The 21,705-nt window shown below is 38.3% G+C and overlaps 1 protein-coding gene across 1 annotated transcript in view; it reads right to left on the bottom strand.

The window, feature by feature from the left end:
* The window catches only part of SPEF2 (sperm flagellar 2), a 196,068-nt gene that overhangs the window by 76,452 nt on the left and 97,911 nt on the right, over positions 1 to 21,705 (bottom strand). Inside the window, exons 19-21 of the mRNA XM_025387975.1 lie at positions 20,575 to 20,748; positions 16,880 to 16,954; positions 2,298 to 2,446 (exon numbers count right to left, since the gene is read on the bottom strand). Coding sequence (XP_025243760.1) covers positions 2,298 to 2,446; positions 16,880 to 16,954; positions 20,575 to 20,748 — 398 coding nt within the window. The remainder of the gene's footprint in view (positions 1 to 2,297; positions 2,447 to 16,879; positions 16,955 to 20,574; positions 20,749 to 21,705) is intronic.

Genomic DNA, 21,705 nt, shown 5'->3' with positions numbered 1-21,705 from the left:
AAACAGGGTTACCAGATAAAGTACAGGATTCTCAGTTAAATTTGTTGTTTAACTGAAATCCAAGTTGAGCTGGGCATCTGTCTTCCTCTTCCTTGGCAGGTGTATTAGTCCGTTTTCATGCAGCTGATAAAGACATACTTGAGACTGGGAAGAAAAAGAGGTTTAATTGGATTTCCAGTTCCACATGGCTGGGGAGGCCTCAGAGTCATGGTGTGAGGTGAAAGACACTTCTTACATGGCAGTGGCAAGAGAAAATGAGGAAGAAGCAAATGCGGAAACCCCTGTTAAACCCATCAGATCTCGTGAGACTTGTTCACTATCACGAGAACAGCATGGTAAAGACTGGCCCCTATGATTCAATGATCTCCCCTGAGTCTCTCCCACAACATGTGGGAATTCTGGGAGATACAATTCAAGTTGAGATTTGGGTAGGGACAAAGCCAAACCATATCAGCAGGTAAACTCGGCAGTTCACATGTGGGGAGTCCAGAGTGGAAAAGAACTAGACTGGGCCTGTTTTGCTGTAGCAAAAGGTGTTTGCTACCTGACCTTACTTAGGAAATGAGAGGTGAGTGCTACACATCTTCCATGTCCCTCCACATCAGTTTCCTTCACTTTGCTTAGTGGCTGGGGAGGCTAATGTATGTAAGCTACTTCAGGAAACTCCCTGGCCGTCCATCTTCTTGGCCAGAGTATTTTTCTGCTCTTGTTTGTGGGGTCACACTGCTTCCCTCTGGGGGAAAGCCGCAGCTCCTGTCAGATGGCCCTCTAAGCGCAGAAGTTCTCTTGAGGCCCAAGGATCTACTCCCTTTCTGCACCTCCTCAGCCTTGGGGCCTTAGTGACCCCCAGCTGCCACTTGTTGGAGGGGAGGGAATAATCTAATCCTTGTAGGCTGCCATACTTATTGCCTACACATTTGTAAATAGTCTTTTATTCTACTCTTCTCAAATTATCATGTGTTCCATCAAATCCTGAGTGCTAGAAGATCTACTTGGAGCTGGTGCCATATTTCAATGTTAATTTTGTTTTTAAAAAATTCCTGTTTTTTATTTCTCTCTTGTCCTCTATAGATTTATTTCTTTCAAGGGCTTCAAGTTTTGGAGTTAAGGAATGAATTTAGGTGTTTTTGCCCCACACTCCCCATCACTTACCATATTGTATCATTTTAATTTTATCTCATTGCTAACACCCACTTCTATATCTTGCTTCTATGGTAAGTTTTTTGAACCTACATATATATATTAATATGAATATATATTAAAGTAGCTTCTGTTTGGCTGAGTGAGGTCAATTACATACCTTCATAATTACATCATTTAGTATTCTCAATTTTAAATATTTTCTGTTCTAATTTCACTCTCAATGCTAATTAATCAATTAGAAATCTATCAAGTTACATACTCTGTACTGTGTTTGTGTTGAATACAGTGAATTATTCCATGTTCCTACCCTCGCCAAAGAGTTTATAATTTAATTGGGAGAGAAGACATATCCCTAGGAAAGCTCAATAATAACAGCAACACCACAATTGCTGCATTTCATAATTGGGTCTCAAATGCCTGGCACAGATGGTCGCTGCTGAGTTCATCAGAGTAAGAGATCACTGGGAACTGGAATGAGGGAGAAGGAGACCTTGTCTTTTAAAAAACTCTTTGCTGTTTAAAAAGTTTTAAAGGAAGGACTATTCTGTGGACTTTCTGAGAATTCATCTGTTAAAGCAACCAAAAATGGTAGATGGCAACCAGGCCTTGTGAGTTGAGCTGGGCGGAGCTTCCAGCGCTACCCTGGGACATCTCCTTGCCTTACACCAGCACACCCATTAACGTTCCCAGGTCAGATAGCTGTCTGTTCTTTTATGGGTTTAGTTCGCTTCAAAAATATTCTTCTACTTCTAAAAAGTCAAAGATTAAACTTCTTTTAAAAGCATTATGATGGGGGTATTAAAACATGAATAGAAGGCTAGAAATTTGCTGGATATGTGTTCTGGGGAAGTCATTCTTCCAGGAATCTGCATCTCTGTGTGTTCCTGAGAAGAAAATTGTTCCTCACAGAACCCATTTGTTCCCCCGATTTTAGCACTCAATAGCAGTTCAAAGCATGACTCAGAAACTCAAGTAGGAGAAAGGATGAGATATGGGTCATTGAGTAGTCTCTAAAAAAATATCTCAGCTTTTTGATGGGTAAATATATATTATGTGCTGTAAAAGACCTTCAGGATGTTGCAGATGACAGCATGAATCTTACTATATGCAGGAGAAAGAATGAATTCTACCAGCTTGATTCTAAATGGCCATACCTCAGGAACTGGTTCATTCACATAGACCCATTCTTCTGATCCTGGCTTAGGTGGCTGCGGCACTATTGCAACAGGTGATGTGTCTGTAGAGTCAGCAGGTGATTTCTTTACTGGTACTTTTCCTCCTGATGATTTTCCTTTAGGAGAACCTTAAACATGCATATCAAATTATTCCAATACAAGTAAATGAATGGGACAGAATTCTGGTGGAGGAATACATCTATAATTGTCATGGACTTCAGGTGATTCATTAACTACTTTTTAAGCTTTTTTTGAGGAGTCTTACAAAAAATTCTTATTCTCCACAGCCCCCACATTAACCAATAATATTAATAATAGTAAATGTCTTAAAGCAATCCAACCTATCTAAGTGGCTAATATATCTGATATTTTATTTTCATCTCTGTTCTTGCTTTCATAATGAACATGTGACTTTTATAAAGTTTAGACTCTAGAACAAAGTGTATTTCACTTACTATTTCAAAAACTGGCAAATTAAACTCTCCACACTGAATGAGAAAGAAGGTAGCTAGAACATGAGTGGTGCTCTTGGTATCCCTTGGAGACCAGGTAAGAGGGCAGAGAGAAAGGAGGATATTAAAAGAGTCAGCTGGAGTAGCTGAGGGATGCAGGGGAGGAGAAGAGGAGCTGTTGTAGCCCCTGAACATTCTCTGCACATGACACAGGGTTTCTGTGGGGAAACTATATTTCTTGCTACAGTTATGGAATAAAGATGAAGGTAGTTGCTGTGCCATAAGCCTGGCAGAATCAAGGCATGAGAGAAAGAGAAAGGAAAAGAAAGGGAAGGAAAGGAAGGGGAGGTGAGGGGAGGAAAGCGGGGGATGTTTGGGAAGAAAACAAGAAAGAGGAGGTCTAATTTTCAGTTCAGAATCCGAAAAGGACATTCACTTCACTTTCCCTGATAACATCAAGAGGGAATCTAGATCTGTTAAGTGGTACCCTATGGTATGAACAATCTTGGTCCTTAACTCAGAGAGCACTAATATTCCCTGAAAAGATCAAGTTATTACAGTTTGGAAATTCACTCCATTTAAAATTCCACTTACCTTTAGATTAATTATTGAAATTTTTAGATGCAGTTTACAGATACCTGTAGAACTAGGAGCACTTTCTTCCTCCAAAATATATTTCTTTAATGAGTATTATTTAATGACAATGCTGTTTAGAAAAACAAATACGTCTTCCACTTTTATGTTAGTTAAAAATAAGTGGATTATAAGTAGAAGAGAAATTGTTAATTATATCTTGTGGGCAGTTTAGGTGATCTCCACTTATATATTTAAAAACATTATTATCTGTAGATCTGAAGTTATATCTAAATTATATAAAATTTAGAAAAATTTAAGAAAGTCTTTGTTTAGGTAGTAACTGACAATTTTCACAATTTGCTATATTTTTCTATATAATGATTTTCCTTTGACCTGAATCTCTGGTGAAGTACAAATGATAACTCTATGACCAATTTAAAATGAATTTCTCTAAGCAAAATTCCTAAGAAGAAGAATTTTGTAATGATAAATTAGAGACTGGAATGAGTTTCTTTTTCTTTTCTTAAACATCATGATCATCCAGTGAAAACTGACAGAGTCAGGGAATATTTCTGGACTATTGTGCTTTGATGCTATACAACTTTTGTGTAACTTTTAACAATGAAAATGCTGAAGGGCAAAATATTTGAACAAATAAAAATGTATCTATGCGTTAGTGAATATTCACTTTTGAACAAAATCTTTATCAGCATCTTAAATGTAACAAGCAGCATTACTTTTTAAGTATCCTCCATGCAACCATATGAAGGCTTCATTTTCTAATAAGATGTTTGCTTTCACTTGTAGAGTTGGATCATTGAGTCCTCAGTATAACTATTCCTCACGCTCATGGATGAACGGTTTGGAAAATAATCTATGGATTAGCATATGGTAAAGGTACATATTACCAACTTTTTTGTTGTAAGAACCTGGTAGTATCACACAGAAACCCACGGCACTACAATGAGTATAAATAAAAATAAAATGCAGTAAAAAGAGAAATTCAATTTTAGAACACTGGATTTTAAAAATCAATGTTATAAATAAAGAAACAATCAAAGACAAAGTGACAGATCAGTAGGTTTGAGCAAAGAGATAATAATAGGAACTCAGTGAAGGTCTGAGTAATTAAAAGTCAAGAGCTGGAACCAAAATTTACAACTAAGAAAGTAAATAGTTAATTTTAAGATAACAGGATCAATTGATGGGAGGGCATTACCAAACACTTTCAAATTAAATTGGCCTTCCTCAGGGAGGTGAAAGGATTGGGAGGTGAGAATTGTAGGAGGGAGGAAAAGATAGGGAAAGTCCGCTTTATGTGTTTTTTTGTTGTTGCTGTTTTCTTTTAAGAAAGGCATTATTTTTACTTTTCTGTTGCAAAATATGTCCTCTAGGACTTAATTTAATTAACAGCTTCACTAGATAGAAACCAGATCAATTAACAGTGATGGCTTTCTTATTGCTTTGGGGGTCAACCATGTTCAGCAAAAACTATCTTTTTGTTAACAGTGCTAATGGCTGCCTGGGCTGCCAACAATGGCAATCAAAGTGGAGATTTAGAGTGTATTAGATAAGATGAAAATTTTAGTTCAGAAATGGACCAGACTGAAGCAACATGACCAGGAAGAGAAGAGGTCCAGTGTTAAGCAAGGAGCCAGAGACTGAGCAAGGAGCCAGAGACTGAGCATGTGTTCTCAGAACTCACTGTTGAAAAACTATTCTGAAAAAGCTCATGGAAGGAAAACTTTCTCTGCTTACTGTCCTAAAATTTATGCTGTTACTCTGTGTAGAGCTGGAGACACAGAATGTGGATGACTATAAAGTAATGAGACTGGTTACCCGGGGTTACTTATAAAACCTAATTTTAGCATCTTTATAATCAATGACAAGAGGGAACTCTCCAGGTCAGCTTTGCAAAGGATTCCCCTTTCTGCCCACTGTCTTTAGTAACTTGGTCTGGGGCCAATAATAATAGTCCATATTTATTTACAGTTTATTCTGGGCCAGATCCTGTACTATTTACTTTTTTGCACATTTACTTATTCTTTATAATAGCCACATGAGTAGATACTCCTATTACTCCATTTCACAGATGAGGAAATTGAGGCATATTGAGGTACAGTAACTTGCCAGAGATAACCCATATATGGTAAATGGCAGAGCTAGAATTTCAGTCTAGGCAGGGTGGCTATAGACTCCATGCTTTTGATTGTCATACCTCATTGCCTTTTAGTGTCTATTGATGTATTTCATATTGATAAATGTTCTTTTGATTCATACTTAGAAGTCTGCAAACTCAGAGAAGTTCTTATACTACTATTTACTTGGCTCGTTGATTTTAAGATTATTTTATTTATTTTGCATACCAATTTTCTTTTTGGTAAATTTCTGGTAAAATTTTTTAAACTACAGTCTGATAAACAGATTCATTAAAAGACTCGTACTTAAGAGCATAAATAGTATTTATTTAATTTATTTAAACAATTGTAACATTATTGAGGCAAAATCCAGGGAAGTTATGAGCAATTTAGTGTGCAAATTAATGTGGGAGGGTAGATAATATTCTCCAAAGAGTGAAGAAGCTCTTTTTTGTTTTCTCCTTATAGGTTAACAGTTCTTAACAAAACACTTTTTTATTCATTTTGACTGTCAATTTCCTCATCTTTGACATGGTAAAATGATCATTTCTACTTCATAGATAATTGTGAGAACTTAATGAGATCGTATATGTAAATTATCTTGTGTAGTGCCTGGTGCATAAAAGGTACTCTATAAGAGGTAGTTTGTTATTGTGCTTATAAATTGTATTATAAAAGATGACTATGGTTGAATTTTGCTACCAGAACCATGATCAATCATAAATTGCCAGCTTTTGTATGTGTGGCATCAACCTTCCAATGAAACCCAATGTATTTTGCATTTGCTATAAATCTATGATGACTTTGCATATTGTGCCACATATTGTCCTCTGTTAAAGGTCTCAGGTGATAACAATCTATTTTAGAAATTAATCCTGTTAAAACTTAAACGCATCATACTTCCTTCATCACCTTGTTTGTCAGGTTGTTCTGATTAATGAGTCATCACAATAAGCATTGTGTCTTTGAGCTGAATGTGCTAATTTCCTCATTTACGGGCTTTGGATTTTTATTTGTATTTCAACAGCGTTATTATAAACATGTTTTTTATTGTAATCTAACTTCAATATTTGAAGGAAGAGGTATATGATAAATAATATACCAGAAATCATTGAATGTTTCTGATTTTCCAGTGGCTACAATAGAGCAGTAAGCCTTGGGCTCCAGTAAAGTAGTTCTCAAATGTTAATGATCATCAGAATCCTCTAGTGGGCTTGTTAAAACACAAAACAGCTGGGTGCCACTCCTGGAGTTTCAGATTTAGTATCTATATTTCTAACAATTTTCCAGGTTATGCAGATGCAGATACTGCTGGTCCCAAAACCATACTTTAAGAGTCTCTGCTCTCATAGATGATCTAGTTATTTCTATTTCCTTTCACTTTTGTCTTTTTTCCTCTGTTCTTCCAGATCCTTCAAATTAAATGGCATTAATGAGACAGTCAGGTGGGAGGGGATCCCTGGACCAGCCTGCTTACTGGGGTGGAGACTTGGGAAGCTCATGCCATCTGTGGTGGGGAGGAGCCTGGTCCCTCTTTTTCCTGTGTGGAATCTGGGATTCAAACTGCCAGGCAGGAGGTACTCTAGCAGAGGGACTCTGGCCCTGCAATAGTTCCTGTTTCCCCCTTTTTCTGTTTTAACCAAGTAAAACCTTGCTGTACTCACCCTTTAAACCATCTGTGAGCCTAAATTTTCATGGCTGTGGGCAGACAAGAACCCCATCTTTAGCTGAACTAAGGAAAAGTCTTGCAACATTTTTGGCACCCAACGTGGGACTTGAAAAGCAGTGAGTGAAATGGGGACTCAAAACCGCTCACTGTTGCTTCTAAGCCTTTTCATCCTTGGACTTCTGAGGGTGGGGGAAACCAAGCCCCCAACCCCCATGAATCCCAGGTCTTTTCATGGCCTTTTCCTTTTTTTTACTGGATAGATGGATAAACATCAGCTCCCCGATGCTCCCTGCCCCATGTCAGGACTGGGACGCATTCCCAGGGTCCTGACCAGCTGGATGGCTGGTTCCCAGCCACAAGCCACCACAGTCTTCCCCTTCCCCAGCCAAAAGGTTTTACTCCATTGGACAGTAATTGAACGCATCACCCTGGTGGAGGAACAACTTGCATAAGAGTAAGAGGCTCTTTCCTAGACATTTTTAAACTGTTTTTCTTTTCTTTCCTCTTCTCCATCCTGTCAGCAGTTAACCTTTAAAGTTTCCCCTACCTTTACTAGGCCAGGCCCCTCAACTAATACTGTTCATATTTTCTGTAAAGCTCTAATTCTGAAAAAGGATTTGTGGGGCTAGTTTTGGACTGGGGCTAGTCTTGGGCTGTGGCCAATCTGGTGTGCTTTGCATGTCTGTATGGCTTGTGCTGAAAGCCTCCATCTTGCTTTACATCCTGGGGGCATAACCACTTGGCAAGGCTTTGTTTAGCAATACTGCATTAGGGGATGAGCCCTCTCTGGTTCAATGTCTGCACGTTTTACTATCTCTGTCTCTTAAAGGACCCCACCCAGCAACTGGATTTTCTTCTGCCTGTCTATGTATGTACTGTGTGTGATGTCTGTGAAAAGAGCTCTAATTAATTTGACCTAAAGAAAGACAAGCACTTGCATCAAATACATTTTTTAAGGGAAGTTAAAAGCTGTGGTACCTTTCAGTTTATGTGACTTTAATCTTTAAGAAGTAAAAACAGCCTGAAAGACTATTGGTAAAATCCAGGTCAGATGCAAGGTTTGCTAAGTGTTTTAAGGTTACAAACTGCTTTTTGGGTTTTGAGAACTATTTGTTGACATGCGAGTTCACAATTGGTAAGGTCTGGGCACATATGGAACTAACCACACCCTTAATTAAGAAGGCAAACCTTGGCTACACTTAGCACACAATTAAAGCAACTCACCAAGCTTTACCTTAAAGTTAAAATTCATAGGAGTTAATTGAAACTATTAGAAATAGATTTACATGCAAGGTGTGTAAGAACAGTAAAATGTGTTTTTTAGTAAAAGGTTATAAGAAGGCATGGAAATGTAAAACTTTGCCTAGGGTTACAGGATTGTATTGAGTTAAATTAGGAAAAAGCTGAAGGTTCAAAGAAGTGGTACAATAATTGTGGAAAGTAATCTTGCAGAAAAGGTTCTGTATGTGAACATATTGACTAAATTCCAAAAAGGGTATTATACGGTTTTCCTGTAAATTGAGCACTGAAATAAAAGCATAACAAGGTTTTCCTAAGGCATTAATCTGTTCTTTGGTAAAATTTGTAAAGGGATATAAAAGGTTTGTGCTTCTTTAAAATTTCTGAGTCATCATTTTGGCAAAATAAATAGTTTATGGTAATATGGAATTCTATTTAATAATATCAAGTGCTTCACACATATTTAAAAGGCTTCCCAAAATCAAACTTCAGTATCAAAATTATCTTCACTGGCACCTGGCTTTTTGAATACTTCAGAGGGCCCCTGAAGTGTCCAGAAAAGAGAAGTAAACAGGATTGTTTGACAGGTTTAGGTATGTTGGATTGCCAAAATGATGCTCAAGTTTCTTTAGGTTATATCTTGGTGAATAATGCTAATATATGTTCCAAAATTGTATAAAATTTCTAAAATTCTAATGTCTAAGTTTATGCTATCAATAATAATTAAGGTTGTTACATTAAGTTATTGAAAACCATGGAGAAAACCAAACTTCTTTGTCAATCATATTTCTAACTGTAACTACCCTGGACATTTTGCTATCCACAGACAATTGTCCTGTTTTAATCCTTTTCAAAGAGCTATAGAACTTTAACAGATGCTCTCAAACACTGGTTTCTGATAACTTTGGAGACTCTGACACTGGAATAAAAAAATGTACAGAACTCATGAACAGCTGAAATGTTCATAAATATCAAGTGAAGCAAGAACTAAATGGACTGAACTCAAAAAGCTGAAGCAACATTTTTGACTTTTTCTTGGAATATTGCTGATCCTTATTTTGTTTCTCAGAGTCAAGGAAACTTATTTTGAGCTATTTATGGCCTTTAATAATTAAGGAATAAGCAAGGTATACTCCTGTGATCAAAATTTGGAGCACGTTTGTTTCTCTCTGCCTGGTTCCTCCAGAATTTAGAACCTATCTGTGAGTATTCTTATGGCAATATAGTTGTTTGCATCAGTGCAATAAAAATCCATTTTTCTTTTACAACAGGACATAATTGGAGAAAGAGGTTATTTCACCAAAGCTTTGACTGGAAGGGTATGCTTCCCTTTAAGGAGTAAATCTCTACTTGCAGAGCCAATAAAAGCCCGGAGGGGAAACTGGCCTCATACCTTCATCTATGCAGTCCCCGTACAGGGTTCCTGACCTGTGGTCAGTAAAGAATATCACTTTCTGGCCGGGTGTGGTGGCTCACACTTGTAATCCCAGCACTTTGGGAGGCTGAGGTGGGTGGACCATAAGGTCAGTAGTTTGAGACCAGCCTGGCCAATACAGTGAAACCCTGTCTCTATTAAAAATACAAAAATTAGCTGGCTGTGGTGGCATGTGCCTGTAATCTCAGCTACTTGGGAGGCTGAGGCAGGAGAATTGCTTGAACTCAGGAGGCAGAGTTTGCCGTGAGCCAAGATTGCACTACTGCATCCCAGCCTAGGTGACAGAGCTAGACTCCATCTCAAAAAAAAAAAAAAAAAAAAAAGTCACTATTGCCACTTTCTAACAGGTTCAGGAGCTCCAAGTTTATCTTGGGACCATAAGAAAAGACGGCCACCCACCTCACAGGTATTTGAGGATACAAACCCATGGTTGGGCTTGGCTTTAAAAAGGTCTCATGTGAGATTCCTTATGGAACAGACTTCCATCAAAACCAATCCAAAAGGCCTATACAGAAATAATTATTATTGCTGAACTTTATGCAAATAATCAGGCCAAGTATAAGACTAAAATCTATTTTGCAAACCATTCAGTCCTGTGATGACTTTTTAACAAAAATGAGGACGGGAGAGAGATAAATCATGTTTCAAAACTTATACATTTGTCATTAAATTCAAAAGTCATTAGTTGTTTTTAAGTTTTCACCTACATTTTAGACTAACCCTGCTTACTCCTGTGAACCAACCAGCAATTTCTGGCTCCGGGTCACAAAGAACAAAAGGAATGAGTAATATAAAAATCTGAATGGATATTCTAGTTCTAAGCAATTATCCTGCAAATCCTGCGAGGTGATGGGAATAAATAGGATGCCCATCACTCGGAGGTTTCCTTTTTGGGAAAGTAAGACCAAGGCAGCTAACCAAACCCAAACACCATGCACCCAAATCCTAGCAAGCATAACTATAGCTACTTGTTATCTGGGTGTGTCACAAGACATTTTTTCCTCTTCCTTGTTGGAGGAGGACTCCGTTCCACAGTGTCACCTTAGCATTCGGCTTATGATAAGGAGTCCATGCAACTCCTTGAGGCACATTTTTGTACCAAACTCAATTCCAAGCTTTGGGTCAAAGCCCTAGGAAGGAAAACTGGATCTAGGGAATTCAGGGGCAAATGACAACAGAGGTTAAAAGGCACAGCAAAGCTGAGAGTGGCTGATTCCTGCCGATTAAGTCAACCCCAAGCTTCCTGTTTCATGGATAAAGGTCAAGTTAGTATCCATGACATAAATGATATCTAGGAAACTCCAAGGCTACTGGCAGCAGGGGAGATAAGGCATACATGGGTAAGAGCAGATAATTCCTATTCTCTAGGCCCTCCCTGCTTCATGGGTGCAAGGTGCTTTGGCACTCATGGCGGGACCTGCCAAAATCACTCAGATGCAAGTATGGAAGAGGGAAAGTGGACACGCTTCCCTCTCCCTCATGTACCCTGGTTATTTGCTAGGAGGAGACAGAAACCAGGGATGCCTGCTCCCCTCTTTCTAGATGGGTGACCATTCATCTTCATTCTGTATCCCTTTCAAATGCATCCTGACCCTCTGGGACTCCTTGAAAAGGTGTTACTTTTTTCTTTCTCCTCCTCTGCCCTCTCTTCACAGGTAATTGTATCTCCGTACTATGGGACACTCCCCTCAGATGCATCCTACAAACTTGAAAGAGTTTATTTCCCAAGCCTTAAACTAGTTGGCTTAGGATTGGGCTCAGGGGAAGGGAACCCAGAAGCCTGACATGCCAGCAAAAGAGTAGAGCTTTTTTAACCTGCTGGGGTTTGGCCTCCCTCTCCCTGTGCAAACTGGTAAAAGGCCTCAGAATTTTTGAGCTGTCCTTATCCCTCCCCTTGTTTCCTTTCGATACATGTTTTCTAATAACTCCATTTGTCTGCTCTTGCTTTCAGGCCATCAAACTGTAAATAGTCAAGCAAGTGGAGCATCTGACGATGTCCCCTTCTGCTGGGAACCTTTAAATAGACCTCTGAGGGAGCTCTGATTGCCATTTCCCCAAAACAGCGACCCCTGTCAGCAGGAAGCAGTTAAGATCGGTCTTTGTCCTTATCCTTAATCTAACAACAAATAGTTAGATAGATGTACTTCTTTAGAGAGGGGAATGAGACAGCCAGGTAGCAGGGGGTCCCTGGAGAAACTCCAACCAGCCTGCCCACTAAAGTGGAGACTTGGGAAGTTCACACCATTTGTGGTAGGGAGGAGCCTGGCCCCTCCTTTTCCTGTGTGGAAACAGGGATTCAAACTGCCAGGCAGGAAGGGCTCCAGTGGAGGGACTCTGACCTTGCGAGAGTCCCTGTTTCCCTCTTTTTTTCCCTTTTCACCCAATAAAACCCTGTTTTACTCACCCTTCAAACCGTTTGTGAGCCTAAATTTTCATGGCCATGGGATGGACAAGAACCCCGTCTTTAGGTGAACTAAGGAAAAGTCCTATGACATTAATGCTTATAACATTGATACTAAATTCATTATTTTAAGTGGCTTGGTAGCACCTACAATAATTGACCCTGTAAGACAAATCAGAAGGCAAACACTGGAACAATACTAACACTAATACATGTGGCAAAGCATCGGAACTAAAGATGGCATTATTTCCAAGTGTTTGTTCCGGAGAACTCTGATCCCAACAGATATTCCTCCAAGGGAGAAGAATTCTGCAGCCAGAATGCCCTGGGATCTTACATATGGTGTCTCCTGCTCCCTTTGAAATGCACATTGTTATAGGAAAAAAAAATCCTGTAATTAAAAACATTTTAACTTGATGTAACTTGGCATTTTCTGAATTTAGTTGATTATTGAGAACTTTCTTCATTTGGCTCCTAATTAACATCTCTCCTGGGTAAGGTTATATGTTTGAAAAGCCATTGTTTAATGAAGAAACATAATGGAACAGTGGCAAATGGGTTCAAAAGGAGGTGAAATTTTTTTTTTTTTTTTTTTTTGAGACGGAGTCTCGCTCTGTCTCCCGGGCTGGAGTTGCAGTGGCCGGATCTCAGCTCACTGCAAGCTCCGCCTCCCGGGTTCACGCCATTCTCCTGCCTCAGCCTCCCGAGTAGCTGGGACTACAGGCGCCGCCACCTCGCCCGGCTAGTTTTTTGTATTTTTTAGTAGAGACGGGGTTTCACCATGTTCACCAGGATGGTCTCGATCTCCTGACCTCGTGATCCACCCGTCTCGGCCTCCCAAAGTGCTGGGATTACAGGCTTGAGCCACCGCGCCCGGCCGAAATATTTTTTAAGAACACTCTAAATACCATTGTTAATGGCATCTCAGTGTCAAGATTTGGGAGGGAGAAGGGTAGAGATTGATCTACTATGCAGAGAAGAATATAAATGAATCAAAGACATCGACAGCAGGAAATAATAAGTTTGAAGAAAGGAAAAAAATAGATGGTTCCTCAACTAAGAGGCACTTTAAATATAATTGGTATCAAATGGCCTGTGAAATAAACAGATGAACAATTAATGGTGTTCACCTGCAATGGTATTAATTTGAAATATTAAGAAATAAAATCATTTCTTCCACAGGAAGGACGTCCAAAACCACATTATTTATATGTAACATAAAAATGTCTAAATCTTGAGAGTTCACCTATTTCAAATATTATTTAATGCAATAGAATAGTAAAATAAAAGCAAAAAAATATTTGGAAGTCTTTGTAGTTAATTTGAGCTAGCTACATGCCTCCAATGTATGTATTTTGCTGTTGAACTTGTGTTTGCTTATGAATTGTTTGGAGTCTGTATACTTTTATTAAGGATGCTCTTAGAGCATGTGTTAATTATGTCTAATTTGATGCTTTGGTACCTAATATACACAAGTCTTTTTAATTTCTATTTTTGATGATTCTATAATGATGTTTCATTTGCTTTTTTGATCCTGATGAGAAAAAAGGGATGAGTAATGTAAAATATGAAAATTATTCTATTAGTAAACAAGTGAGAGCCGAGCATAAATTATAGTCCTTAAAATTTTAACTAAAACTTTTATCTCAGTGTTAACTCACCAGTTAGCTCTAGTTATATAAACCCATCATATTATATAATTAGAAAAGGGTGAGATTCTCTGTGAGAATCATGGTTATATATATTTAAATGTCCAAACGTCTATTTTAGCACATTATATTTTGAACATTACACACTCTTGGACTGCAACAGTACTGGCAATTTGTGATGAACAATTTTAAAAAGACACGTACTTCATGACAATGCCACTTGAATGAACCTGGAAGAAGTAAATTGCATGCATCCATAACTGCGTTTCAATCTTTAGTTAATTGGTTGCTACAGCAGCTTCAATATGAATCTAACTGATAAGTATTTTAGAGCCTGGGATTTTCTTTCACCAACTATCAATTACTTTAGAAATTATATCCCCCTATTTCACAGAAATAAAGTAAAATAGAAAAAAGAACATAAATGAAACTAGGGCCAGGAAAAATATAACTTAAAGTAGAAGTTCAAAATCAGGAGAGGAATTAGAAGGCACACATGGAGATCTAGGTCTTTGCATAGATACTAAACCTGAGCCATGAGTTTTTTTCTGAACTTCTACTCAGCCAAAACACAAAGGAAAATGCTCTCATTTAGAGGTGCCCGTTATCTAGTCACCCAGAGGAAGAGACATTTTCCTGTCCCTTGATTCTGGACAAAATTTATCACCTAGGATTTCATACAGGGGCCACTGTATGTAGTGGGCATAATATTCCTTCAGAAAATATAATACCAGGTTATTATTGGTATAATAAAAGTTTCACCCCCACTGCTATGTTAAGTTGTGGAGGACTTTTTTTTTTTTAACTGGAAGTTTTATTTCATTTCAATGGACATTAAAGTTGGCCTACTAAATTAGAAAACTAAGGAAATTCAGGAATGAGTTTTGAGTGAAAACATGGTCTTCAGAAAAACTGTTCTTAACAAAATTCTTTACAATAAATAACTCTATAAAAACTTAAAATTGGTCAGGTGTGATGGCTCAGGCCTGTAATCCCAGCACTTTGGAAGGCTGAGGCAGGGAGACTGCTTGAGCCCAGGAGTTTGAGGCCAGCTTGGGCAACATGCTGAAACCCCATCTCTACAAAAAAAAAAATATATATAAAAATTAGCCAGGCGTGGTGGCATATGCCTGTTGTCCCAGCTACTCAAGAGGCTGGGATGGGAGGATTGCTTGATCCTAGGAGGTGAAGGCTGCAATGAGCCATGATCACACCACTGCACTCCAGCCTGGGCAACAGAATGAGACCCAGTTTCAAAACAAGAAACAACAACTTAAAATCAAACATTATTGTTTCATAATCAAACATTACGCAGAAGAAAAACTTTGCAAGCCTGATATTTTAGAGACAGTGTCGCATGGATAAAGCCATAGGCATTTACAATTAACTGAAAAAGGCAAGCAATGCAATGCCACCAGATTAAGTTGTTAAGATACCAGTAGGGAAGCAGTCAAGGACAATAAATAAATAAATACATACATACATAAAAATAAACCCAAAGGACAAACCAACCTAACCTAAAAACAAGCTGAACTTAATAGCTTGCATTTCAGAACTGAGGCCATGGAACTGTAATATTGAGAAAAGAAATACAAAGTAAACACCAAATACGAATGTCAGGTCAAAATAATTTTCAATAAAACAACATCAACAAAAATAACTTGTTAATGCTCAGATAGATAACTTAAAAGTACCTGACTGTTAAAAAAATTGTTACAGAGTACACGTCCAAATACCCTAAAAGGGTCACCAGCCCTCATAAATAGGCTTTTAAAAGTTTACTTATTGAGGGTATCTGCATGACATACATTTTCCAGGGAATTTATGATTCTTTAAAAAAGCAGGGAGTGGGGTTGAGGGTGGGGAAAGTAACTCAAAGTTCTCTAAAATATTTGCAACGTTCTCTTTACTCTTTGATGGTTGAAGAATTTTCTGAAGAAACTCAAACAAGTAATAAGAATTAAAATCCATTGCATGAAATACGAATTAGAACAAAGTAAAATCATTAAAATCCTTTGCCAGTATGTAGTTACACCAAGAAGTTACATCAAGCTGTAAACATTTGTTAATTCAAATTCATGTATATTATATATATATATTTATATATGTAAATATATATATACACACTTTTTTTTTTTTTTTTTTTTTGAGATGGAGTCTCTCTCTGTCACCCAGGCTGGAGTGCAGTGGTGCAGTCTTGATTCACTGCAACCTCTGTGTCTCCCAGGTTCAAGGGATTCTGCTGCCTCAGCCTCCCGAGTAGCTGGGACTACAGGTGCACGCCACCACGCCCAGCTAATTTTTGTATTTTTTTAGTACAGATGGGGTTTCACCATGTTGGCCAGGATGGTCTTGATCTCCTGACCTCAGGATCTGCCCACTTCAGCCTCCCAAAGTGATGGGATTACAGGCATAAGCCACTGCGCCCAGCCCTAATTCACATTTTTAATTGTTTATAAATTACTGGTTTAAATGATTACAAAAAAAAAAAAATGTAGACAGGTCTCAAAAACTTCAAGAGTTCCACTAAAAATAGATGGTAAAAATTAAATGTTCTGCTTTACTTAACAGTATTGTACCAAGGTTACTTTCTTAGTTTTGTGAATGTTCTAAGGTAACGTAAGATTTTTATTTTATTTTTTACCAAAGTGCTTATCAGTGAAGGAAATTCAATAAGGGATCCAAGAAAACCTCTTTCAGTATGTAGCTTTCTGATGGCACAGCTTAGCCCAAGGATAACAGTCAAAATATCTCTGATGAATGGATATTCTGCATATTAGATGTTGTCTAAATTATCCTGGCAAGCATCACTTTTCTTAGCAGGGCCTCTGGTAAGTGCCAGGATGCAGAAAGTTTGAGACTATATTCTGCAAGGGCTTACGATTTACAAATGCCTGAGAGAAGTGGTCAATGTATACTACTATACAAATCTAGCTATTTGCACTGAGATAGTTATAAAATGCAGAATTACATGTAATTATATCTATTTTTATCTGCTGTACCTTTTCTTTTGAGTGCGGTTTCACCTTTCTTCCCTTTTCCTTCCTGAAGAGATTCTTGCTTACCATGCGGGGCTTCTAAACAAAATTCAACACACAAAAATCATTGATGATTTACTTCAATAACCTGGGCTATATGATTGTAAGCAAGCTAATGCTATTTCCCATAGGTAAACAGTTACATTTGTGAACTGCATAAAATGGCTCCGGTCTTAACTTTGAGTTAAAATTATCCTGAAGACAGACTATGGGCTGAAACTTCTGGAATGATAGCTCTAATAGCAGCATTATTCTGTCACATTGAGATGTTTAGTCCTAACTTTAAAATGAACATTTGGTAGTGGATTTGATCATAAACTCTTTAATGGAACTAGCTGTGGTGTTTTTAAAAGATAATCACAAATCCACTTGAAGCACCTGGCTGTATTTGGATTTATTTCAACTGAATGTGCCTACACAATAAGACAACTGTATCTGTCATAAAAATGATGCCAAAGCCGGGTACACTGGCATGCACCTGTAGTCCCAGCTATTGATGAGGTTGAGGCTAGAGGATGGCTTGAGCCCAGGAGTTTGAGTATGGCCTGGGCAACATAGTGAGACCCTGTCTCTAAAAATTAAATAAATAAATAAATGAAATAATAAAATAAAATAAAAATGATGGCCAAACACTTTGAAGAAGAGGTAAATAACCACATCGTTTTGATATGTTGCGCCCTTGAACTTCTCTTGGTCACACGCTTTGTTGCCTTGTGACTTCTACATTTTTTCATTGACTGTAATTGTGATGCGAAGAATGATGTGAGTATATTTATCTTAAATTCCCTAGGATATAGTTCAGAAATATATTGGAAGGGAGAAATTGGAAAACTGATGATCTGGAAATGTCCCAATTAATGAGTTTGTTCCTTGAAAAATAATTCACTACATTCTGCATTACTTACCAAATAAATTTAATTATTTTCCTCCCTTGGTCCTGGGCTATATTTTTTTCTTCATTTTAAAGGATGAACCAGTATGGCAATTCAAATGCCTGTGATGGACACAGACTCCCTGTATCCTATTTTTTTTTTTTTTTTTTGTATTTAGAAGTGATAGTTATAAGAATATATAAATGCCTAGCAGATCTCACTTACATTTAAATATTATGGACATGACAACCAAGATTCCATAGAAATAAGACAAGTGACTTTGTTAATCTCTCTAAATGAATGTTTAAAAATCCAAACAGTTGACCACTAAATTTGGAAGAAAGAGAGGGGACGACACGGAGGGAGGGAGGGAGGAAGGGAGGGAAGGAAGGAAGGAAGGAAGGAAGGGAGGGAAAGAAGGAAAAACCTAAATAGAAGTATAGGTAGTATTATTCTATTGTGCCATACTAAGAACTAATTCTCAATTAAATAGTGACAATTGATACTGCATTTGACAATAGATCCTTCAATAAAACATTAACTATGGAGTTTTTCAAATTTAATCCCAAGTATAATGGAAGCAAATATAAAATATGGAACTGAATAAAATATAGAACAATTTTTTTAACAAAATAACTGTTAGGATTCAATGTACTACACCTTCTCTAGCCCTTTTTAAAAATTTTGTTTTGATTTTAGTGAATAATTCCTCTTTTCATCTCAACTTCTGCTGAAGATTGTAATTAGATGTTTGAGTAGGGCATGTTCAGAAGCCTCAGGTTTTCAGTTCTAAAAATGTTTCATTTTGGAAAATTTGTAAATTATTTACACAAAAAATTTAAAAGACCTGTGATAAATGTTCCTCTCTTAAATTGCCTAACCAAGATTCCCTGAGCTGCAGGGGCAGTGCTGTCTGCTCTCCTGCCCCATCAATGTCCATCACAGTGAGGTTGGCTGGCAGCAATTAGGACTCTGGAGATTAACCTTTCTAAACATGCTTAAATCGCAGGCACTAGCCCTGACCTTGGTGGGAAAAAAAAGACAAGTACAACCACTCTTTAAAGCAACAATAGATTTATTATTTCTTCAATGCACAGTATTCAAGAATACAATTATAAAATAGCAAACGAACTTCAGAAACTTAAAGACTGAGCTGGTCCTGATCATAAGCACTAGAGACTGGTTTCAGGAAATGGCTCAAATATATAGATACTCTTGACTAGAGCAAACTGAGGAGGAGCAAGAGTTGTAGAGCCATAGCTATAGGTTAAAGGACCATATTAGATAATTCCAGGCTCACCTGACCCACTGTGAAAACTGTCTCCCCAGTTCTTTTTCTTTCTTTCTTCTTTCTTTCTTTCTTTTTTTTTTTTTTCTGGAGGCAGAGTTTCACTCTATCCCCCAGGCTGGAGTGCAGTGGCGCCATCTCGGCTCACTGCAACCTCCGCCTCCCAGGTTCAAGCAATTCTCCTGCCTCAGCCTCCCAAGCAGCTGGGATTACAGGCGCCTGCCACCACGCCCAGCTAATGTTTGTATTTTTGGTAGAGATGGGGTTTTGCCATGTTGGCCAGGCAGGTTTTCAACTCCTGATCTCTGGTGATCCAAAGTGCTGGGATTACAGGGATGAGCCACCACGCTCGGCCTGTCTTCCCCAGTTCTAAAAAGCATTTTAAATATTTCCATTTTCCTCCAGACCTCTGAATTGTTTTTTAAATTTCCTAATGAGATAGTGGGAAAAGGGTGTATATTTAATTCATGTCTTTGTGTTTTATTGTTGACATGATAAAAGCATTTTTTAGGGTTTGTGTATTTTGCCTGTAGTTAAGTTCTAATTTCCTGGAGTGAAATGGTCTTTAATATACCATAATATCTTACTAAAGTCTTCAAATTTTTTTTGTTTAATATGAATAAGTTTAATTTTAAAAATTCAGACCTATTTCAAATCTCCATAAGACTATGGAGTTTAGAAATGTGGTCATGACACAGTATCAAAGATACTTAGGTAGACATGGTGTAACTGCACAGTCAGCCATTTATAAAGCTGAAACTAGAAACCAAAGCCTCATTTGTTTTATACACACACACAAATAGATACTGACACTCTACCAATATCATGCATTAAACAATTAAGCACTTCACTTTTGTCATTATATTTATTGTCTACCACTAAATGCTAGATTTATGGTCCTTAGGAGTTAAGGATCTAGAAAAAACTTAAACTAAAAATGTTCTCTATCTAGGCTCTTTATCTCTATGTCCATAAATATATGTTTACTGAGATGGCAGGAGCGTGTTTCTGTACTTTTATAATCACATAGTCCTGAAGATTTACAATTACATATAAATTCTAGTTCTATTGGTTGCTGTTAATTTGTTCCCTTATTCTGGTGGAAAACCAGCTATAGTCATTCTTATTTTATTAAGATGCTCTTACTCATTACATAAATCTAACTCCGTAGTTCAGCAAACAGACGTGTATCCTCTTGATCTGCCTGAAGTTACCTGTTGCTCTGTGCCTTTTCCTCTTCTCCTCTGTGATCTTACTCTAATCAGTAGACCTAGGCGTGATGACTCCATGTCTCCTCCAACACAGCGAAGAAGCTGGACTTTAACAACTACGCGTTTAGCTACTCCAAGAGCTTTTCCACCTCCATCTGAGTGTAAAGCCTTGTTTCATATGATTGAAGTTGCCCAAAGTCTGAATGTAGATAGACTACAATTTATAATTCTTTACTGAGTAAAATTAAGAAACTGAAAAACAGGATTATAAATCACTCTGTCAATCACCTGATTGAGGTTTTCCTTTTGCAGTAGGAGTTTTTGAAGGCACATGATGAAGATGAATTTCCTTCTCTTTTTCTGGTTCAGGAGGAGGAGCGGGAGGAGGTGTAGGAAGTGGAAGCTCAGCCAGGGAAGCTGCTGCTTTTTTCTCAGCTTCCTTTTCTTCTAATTTCTTCTCAACTTCAAAAGGATGATAAGAATTGACCCTCATTAGAGACTCTAGACATCTACTATTTCACTTGAACCAAGAGAAGTCTAAATTAATACAAAACACTCCTATGTATTTAAAGTTAATTCATGCTTTTGGGCTTTCCCTTAAATCTTCTAGTCCTTAAAGCTAAGATTTCAAGTCTTCTCTCCCTTGTCAGAAATATGGTTGCCCTTGCCTCTTGATGGCAGTGGTGGTAATGTTGATGGGTAGTGGTGGTGATGATGGTGTAGTTGTGATGGTGGTTGTGGTATTAATAACAGTGGTGTTGACTGTGGTGGAGGTAGAAGTGGTGATGGCTGTGGGGAGGATGGTGGTAGTGACGGTGGTGGTGGTAGTGATGGTGGTGGTGGTGATGGGGGTGGTGGTGGTGATGATGGTGATGATGGTGGTGATGGTGGCAGAGGTAGAGGTAGAGGTAGTGATAGTGGTAATGGTGCTGGTGATAGTGGTGCTGGAGGAAGAGCTGGTGATGGTGGTGGAGGTGGTGATGACTGTGGTGGGGATGGTGGTAGTGGTAGTGGAGATAGAGGTGATGATGTTGGTGATGGTGGTGGAGGTAGAGGTGGTGATGGCTATGGTGGGGATGGTGGTAGTGATGGTGGTAGTGGAAATAGAGGTGATGATGGTGGTGATGGTGGTGGAGGTAGAGCTGGTAGTGATGGTGATGGTGGTGGAGGTGGTGATGGCTGTGGTAGGGATGGTGGTAGTGATGGTGGTGGTGGTAGTGGTATTGGAGACAGAGGTGATGATGGTGGTGATGGTGATGGAGGTAGAGGTGGTGATGGGTCTGGTGGTAGTGGTAGTGGAGGTGCTGGTAGAAGTGATCGTGGTGGAGGTAGAGGTGGTGATGGCTGTGATGGGGATGGTGGTAGTGATGGTGGTGGTGATAGTGATAGTGATGGTGATGGTGGTGGTGTGGTAGTGGT

The sequence above is a fragment of the Theropithecus gelada genome, chromosome 6, assembly GCF_003255815.1.
Source record: "Theropithecus gelada isolate Dixy chromosome 6, Tgel_1.0, whole genome shotgun sequence".
In the NCBI taxonomy this organism is placed as follows: domain Eukaryota; kingdom Metazoa; phylum Chordata; class Mammalia; order Primates; family Cercopithecidae; genus Theropithecus; species Theropithecus gelada.
This window is presented reverse-complemented; position numbering and strand designations above follow the sequence as displayed.